The sequence below is a fragment of the Oratosquilla oratoria genome, chromosome 7 (assembly GCF_046742065.1).
Source record: "Oratosquilla oratoria isolate Oo_2021 chromosome 7, ASM4674206v1, whole genome shotgun sequence".
Lineage (NCBI taxonomy): Eukaryota > Metazoa > Arthropoda > Malacostraca > Stomatopoda > Squillidae > Oratosquilla > Oratosquilla oratoria.
This window is the reverse complement of record NC_134783.1, coordinates 46,676,354-46,683,853: the sequence shown is the minus strand read 5'-3', so window position 1 is coordinate 46,683,853 and position 7,500 is coordinate 46,676,354. Positions and strand designations below refer to the sequence as shown.

At 34.0% G+C, this 7,500-nt stretch overlaps 1 protein-coding gene across 1 annotated transcript in view; it reads left to right on the top strand.

The window, feature by feature from the left end:
* LOC143026800 (uncharacterized) overlaps positions 1–7,500 on the top strand; it is a 76,573-nt gene that overhangs the window by 66,123 nt on the left and 2,950 nt on the right. Inside the window, exons 9-10 of the mRNA XM_076187576.1 lie at positions 3,450–3,589; positions 7,056–7,142. Of these exons, the coding sequence (XP_076043691.1) occupies positions 3,450–3,589; positions 7,056–7,142 (227 nt within the window). The remainder of the gene's footprint in view (positions 1–3,449; positions 3,590–7,055; positions 7,143–7,500) is intronic.

Below are 7,500 nucleotides of genomic sequence, written 5' to 3'. Positions count from 1 at the left end.
AAAAAACAAAGACATAAAAACCACTCCCACACATTTTATCCCTATCGCAATCCACTCCCCTACACCCTCTTCCCTCCCTCTTATCTTGGGACCTCCTGGATATATATATATATATATATATATATATATATATTTTTATATATATATTTTATATATATATATATATATATATATATATACATTATATATATACACATATATATATATATATTTATATATATATATATATACATTATATATATATACACACATATATATATATATACATATATATTATATATATATATAATATATATATATATATATATGATATATTTATATACATATATATATATATGTATATATACATATATATATATATATGTATATGTATATATATATAAAGCGCAGCGCAGGATCTTTCATTCTTCCATGCTCAAACAAATCTTTCTTTTAATAAAAACAGCCTGTTTTTGCCTTATACAAGAACTTTAAAACAGAAAGGTATTAAAGAGATTGTCTCCCTAATTGCATGTGGATGTATCTGTCAAAACAAGGAAAGCTTTCCAAGGCACCCTTTCGCTCACTGTCAGACATTTCCCTGAAATTCGCTTCTGATACAGAGTTAAGTCTTGTGACAGGAAATTCCACTTTCCTCTCTCCATTGAGAGTTATTGTCCGTCGCTCGAAGATGACTTGATGAGGAAAGATCCTCACCCAGGAAGAAATGTAAGACTTAAAAAAAAAATGTACTCACCTACATGATACACGTGCATACATGTATGTGTGTGTATATACATATATATATACATATATATATATATATATATATATATATATATATATATATATATATTGCATGTTTCAAAATGACATGCCTTTCATGAATTACCAGATGCTTACAATCCGTCCCCATTTTTTTTTTCAAATAGACGCATGTAGTGTTTGTCACAATACCTTTGCATGTACTATCACTATCCCACATTGCCTGTTCAGCACTTTCGCCTTTTGTCACATTACCTAGCGATTTTGCATAATTCCTCTCCTCTCCGTTACAAACCCTTCCTCTATGGCCAATGTAACCTTTCACCGATTCGCTTGTGCCTGAATGAAAATCGCCTTTCATTACCAAACCAACAACAGGTTCTGCCGTACTGCATGCCTCTTCCTCACTCGCGTTAGTGTCCTCACTTCACATTTCCTCTTTACCAAATGGAATAAGTTTTCGGGGTAAAATGTAGAAAGGATATTAATTGTCCTACCTTGTGACAGTGGTTCTCGAATTTATTGTTGTGATCCCAAGTGTGTTTGCGAGACATATTTTTCCTGGAGTCACCAGACCTCAACAAATGTGTAACATTTTCTATTCCACGCCCTACCTACGTTAAAAAAGAAGAAAAAGAGACAGGGGAAGGGTTGTGGGTATGGGCCGGAAAGAAAGAATGAAAGAAAGAAAAAATTCACGGATGCACCCCAAAGAGAACAAGGGTTGGATCCATAAATCTGAGCCCCCCAAAAAAAAAAAATAATAATAATAATAAAAAAAAAATAAAAAAATGAATTAATAAGTAAATAAATAAATAAATAAATAAATAGATAATAAATAAAAAAAATAGAAAAAAAAATAAATAGAAGTAAAATTAATAGATGAATTAAATAAGAATAAAAATTATAAATAGATAAATAACACGAAAAAAAAAATAGAATAAAAATATAAAGAAAAATAAATAGATACAAATGAAATTAATAAATAGATTAAATAGATTGAAGATGATAAATAGACAAATAACACGTACAAAGAAGATAGATAAATAGAAAAATAAAAATGAATGGAAAATGAATAAATGAAATAGAGGTACACGCATGCACCTATGTATTCACATACACACGCATATACGCACGCACATACGCATGCACGCACGTATTTTTTTCTTGGAGCTACGATGAGTCTTGTGCCAGAGAAGAAGAAAATTGTACCAATAATAATATTCTTTTTGATCAATGTATACATGAGAACAGCTTCCTTTGTCAAGTGAAGATTTTGGTGAATTTTGATGAGAATATTACTCTTGAAGAAATTTGACAAAGGTCTTCGTTCTGAGTAAAAAAAATATTCGTTATATTATGCTGATGGAAAGGTTTACATGTGTAAAAAAAAAAAAAAAAAATAGATAAATTAATACCCTAATGACGATACACTCTTATTTCAGTAAAGGTGGCGTCCCACTAGGCTAGTATGCTACTCGCTTTTTTTTTTTACTTGGTTTGAGTAGAAACGTCTTCGGTTACAATACAGACTTCCGTAAGAACATCTCGATAGTGTGTCCAACATAAGTGTAGGTTTAATGTCTAGTTCGTCACAACATGACGCAAGAGTAATTTGATATTTGGAAAAATGAAAAAAGAAAAAATCTTAACCGAAGTCGTTACTACACAGACGAATGATCAAAAGCAAGTAGCAAGCTAGCCTAGTGTGCTACCACCTTACTACGCTCAGCTTTCTGAGCTCTATCTAGGTTTCTGTTTTCTAGATTGCATGCAGAACTCGTGAATTGGGGTCATAAGTCTTAGTCCAGAGGCTTTGTAAACCTCTGAATGACCAATCATTGCTTCAGAAGTTTCCCCAAACACCTTTTGTAAATCACGTAGACTTGTGATTACCGTTTTCATTCCTAGAAATGTAACGTGATTGGTCACCTGACCTTGTATGACCTTATTTTCTATTATTATTTTTTTAATAACCCCCAACAACTCGAAATTCTAAGAACGTGCTGTGCGCAGCAATTTGTACTTAAGAAATGGTGTGAAGATACAATATCGATTGACCTTGTCTGACATTGTCTGACCTTGAATATCCATGACTAACCTCGTTTGAACTTGTCTAAGTTTGGCCTTGTGTGACCTTGTCTAAAGTGACCTGACCTCGTCTGAATTGATCTGACATGATTTGACCTTGTCTGACCTGATATAACTTTGTCAGATCATGTCTGACCTGATCTGATATGATCTGACTTGTTATGACATTTTCTGACATGATATAACCTCGTTTGAACTGATCTGACCTAGTTTGACTTGATCTGACCTTGTATGACCTGTTCTGACCTAATCTGACCTTGCCTGACATTGTCTGACCTGATCTAACCTTGTCTGACCTCGTTATAATTTGATTGGCCTAGTTTGACTTCATGTGTTCTGCGTATGATAATTGCCTTTAATTTCTCGACCAAAATCGCGTGTACATTATTCGTAAGTGTCGCTCTCATTTGTGCGTGACCTTGTCTGACCTTTGCGTTGTCCCTGACAGCTTTGGAGAACCCCGTGACCGGAGATGACCTGTGTTTTATTTCCACGTGCAACTGAAACATCACTTTCATGATTTTATCTATCTTTAGTATCATTAGCTCTAAACCTTCACTTCAATTTGTCTAATCTTTATTTTTCTTTTTTCTTTGCTTTCCTTGACCTCGCAGCTGCCCGGAATCACGTGACCAAGTCCTTCCCGAACGCGTCCTCTGAGTCCGACCTGTCCCGCTACCGCACGCGGCTCGGAGGGCGTGACAAGCATAGTCCGTCCCTAAGCAACCTCACTTCGGAGGGCATTAAGCACAAGGTGAGTGGGGGGACTCCACCTTCAGGAGACTGACGCAGGCACTCTGGGTAGTGCCAAAGAAGGTGGCACTGTAACGAAGTGTATGGTTATGTTAAGTAGGTCAGGTTAGGTCAGGTCAGGTCAGGTTTGGTTTGGGTTCAGTTCAGTTTAATTCGATTCCGTTCGGTTCCGTTAGGTTAAGTTACGTTAGGTCAGGCCAGATAAACTTTTAAGACTAACAGGAAACCATGAAAATAATCAGTATAATTATATCTATTTATCTTTCTATCTATATATATATATATATATATATATATATATATATATATATATATATATCTATAAAGTAATGTCGTAACACATTCGTAAAGATTCAACAAAAACCCACTGTGTTGGATAAGAAGAAATGAAATAAAATTAATTCCATATATTTCGATCACGGACTGTGATCCTCTTCAGTGGAATACAGAAAGGTAGAGCAAATGGCATGTCTTATATACAATAAGAATAAGGGACAAGGGTAGGACTCAGGTAGCATCTAGTACTTTGCGGGGCAGGTCACCCGCCTTCACCAACGATGGTAACAATTTGTTGACTGCCCAGGTGGTAAGGCAGTCAGGTGACCACTGTCCATGTGACATATTAAAATTTGGAAATTTGTTAATCAGGGATGATTCTATTATTTTTCTTTTAAAACTGCATTTTGAATTAAAGATAATCTTTGCCTCATTCCAATCCATATGATGGCCTTCCTTGTCTACAATTAAATACGCACAACATAATTCCGCTGTCTTCCAACATGTAGACAAGGAAGGCCATCATATGGATTGGAATGAGGCAAAGATTATCTTTAATTCAAAATGCAGTTTTAAAAGAAAAATAATAGAATCATCCCTGATTAACAAATTTCCAAATTTTAATATGTCACATGGACAGTGGTCACCTGACTGCCTTACCACCTGGGCAGTCAACAAATTGTTACCATCGTTGGTGAAGGCGGGTGACCTGCCCCGCAAAGTACTAGATGCTACCTGAGTCCTACCCTTGTCCCTTATTCTTATTGTATATAAGACATGCCATTTGCTCTACCTTTCTGTATTCCACTGAAGAGGATCACAGTCCGTGATCGAAATATATGGAATTAATTTTATTTCATTTCTTCTTATCCAACACAGTGGGTTTTTGTTGAATATATATATATGTATACATATGTATATATATATGTATATATATGTATATATATATATGTATATATGTGTATATATATATGTATGTACATATATGTACATATATGTTTATATTGATAAGTATTTTAGACAAATTATTTGGATGATGGAGAACATATATACAGGGAAAGGCTCGGAACCCTATACACTCTAACGTTTCGTTCGCGTAGAACTTCTTCAGAGAGTGTATGTAGAACTGCAATTGGAGGAACAAAACGGACAATTGCCCTTCCTAGATACGTTAATACGACGAGTGGGAAAAACTGTAACTTTCTCAGTATACAGAAAGGAAACAAACAAAGAGGATTTAGTACATTACTTCTCCGCACATGATGATAGGACAAAGAGTGGTATAGTAATAGGATTTTTTCTCAGGGCACTACGAATCTGTAGTAATGAATACCTAGAAGGCGAATTTGATTACATTATGAAAACCTTTGACAAACTTGGATATCCAGAGGGAATGTTGAAAAGAACAAAAAGAAAAGCAATAAATATTTACAATCGCGGAAAGAAAGAGAGAAATTATAAAAATAATACAAATTTTATATCAGTACCTGGCTCAGAAACGTCACCAATAATAGACAAATATTTAACAAAATCAGGTATAAACATAGCTAAAATAACTAACAAGAGGATAGGTGATTTAATAAAGACTTCTGAAAAGAGAACCAATTCCGAAAACAGCGTCGTATACAAAATCCCGTGTAATAGTTGCTCAATGGCTTATTATGGCGAATCGTCAAGAGGATTAGAAAAAAGAATTTATGAACATAAAAACGACATAAAAGCACATAGGACATCTAATTCTTTAGTAGTTCATGCGGAAAAATTCGATCATTTACCAAACTGGAGAGAAGCTGAAGTGCTACATAAAGGTTTTGATAAATTCACTAGAAGTATTGTTGAATCAGCATATATTTCTACTAATAATTCATCGAATCATCGAGGAGGGTTTATCAATTTAGCTAAAGAAACTAGTATTTTAATTCTAAAACACGCCTTGAAAAACCTTTCCCAAGTGTCCGAAAAGATAATTAGATTTAGTACATAAACTTCAATTGCAGTTCTACATACACTCTCTGAAGAAGTTCTACGCGAACGAAACGTTAGAGTGCATAGGGTTCCGAGCCTTCCCCTGTGTTTATGTTCTCCATCATCCAAATAATGTGTATATATATATGTATATGTGTATGTATATGTATGTGTATTATATATATGTATGTATATATATATATGTATATATATATGTATGTATATATATATATGTATATATATGTATATATATATATATATATATATATGTATATAATGATTTCTTATATAGGATATTGTTAGATTTTAAAAGTTAATGAAAACAAAACTAGCCTCTTTGCTTCTATGGCCATTCCTCAGTTGAATATGATTAACTGTGGTTAACCTGAATGAATTCTATAAAAGTTCATGGTGGATTGAGGGGGTTAGTTACCTACCTTTAGATAGTCTTTGAATTTCAGACATGTACACTTGGGTGAGCAGTTCATTGCCCCAACCACGTAGTCACTTGTATTATTAATCACTTGAAATTGGGCGTTTCGTGGTGTTTCATCAACAATGGTAACATTTTAATGGGTGACCAAATGACCGGGGTGGCAATTTAGCAGGGTTGGTCAAAATGGAGGGCTAATTGACCATGCGATTATAAGAAATGTGACTAATTGACCAAACTCCGTGTTTCAGATGTCATTGAGGGGATATACGGTACAATAGGCAATTTTCTATCTCGGTGTACTTGTTAGGAAATAGAATCGCATCCCAAATCTATGTTGCTGTTGGGGTTTAAATCTGTTAATTAATAATATTGTGCAAGCTAGTTAAGGACTAAAGTGAATATCTAACTTAATTCTAGCATTGGAGTTCAGTGAAGAAGTTAGTTTAGATTAATTTTATTTGGGGTTGGAAATAGTCTTAGTTACGGGGTCCCAGATTTAGTTTTTAATCTATTACTAAAGTAAATGTAAGTGGTATAAAGTGTTCACTTAAATGTGGTACAGAGATGAAATATTATAGTTACACACTAAAAATCCCAGTCCGCTTCCATTCTCTCTCACGAAAGTCTCCGTTTTCTATGTATTGCATAATCTTTAAAGACTTAAAGTGAAAATAAGCTCTATTTATTTCAAGTGTTCGAGCGAGGGTGTAATTTAGTGTAGTCACCCGTTAAACCAGCCAGCAGAGACCCATTTTCTCTAATGACAAGCTCCATTTTCTTTGTTTTGCAGTTTTCTTTTCAAGACCAGAATGCCGCCAAAGGCATTTTCCCTCCGAAAGCCAAGAAAATCGAAAAAGTCGCGCAAGTAGGGCAAGTGGTAAGTACGAAAATTATTTTTCTTTCTTATTACTGTGATGTCATTAACCTACCTATAGTTTTCTCTTTTTATTTCAAAGTATGAGGGGAATTATTTGATAGAAATATACATAACATGCAGTTAAACGTCTTATTTCACTACATATTTGATTAGAAAAAACTATAGGAATGGTTAAATTTCTTTTAACAGCCATTATACTTAGATTTAAGTAGATATTTTTTCTAGTTGTTGCACTACCACAGAAATACATGTCAAGGAATGATCGCACGTAAGTATATATATTTTTTCTTTAGATATAGGAGGTTGTAAACAAATAATGAGAGAAATTAATGACTGCAATTCCTGATTTGTGCACCAA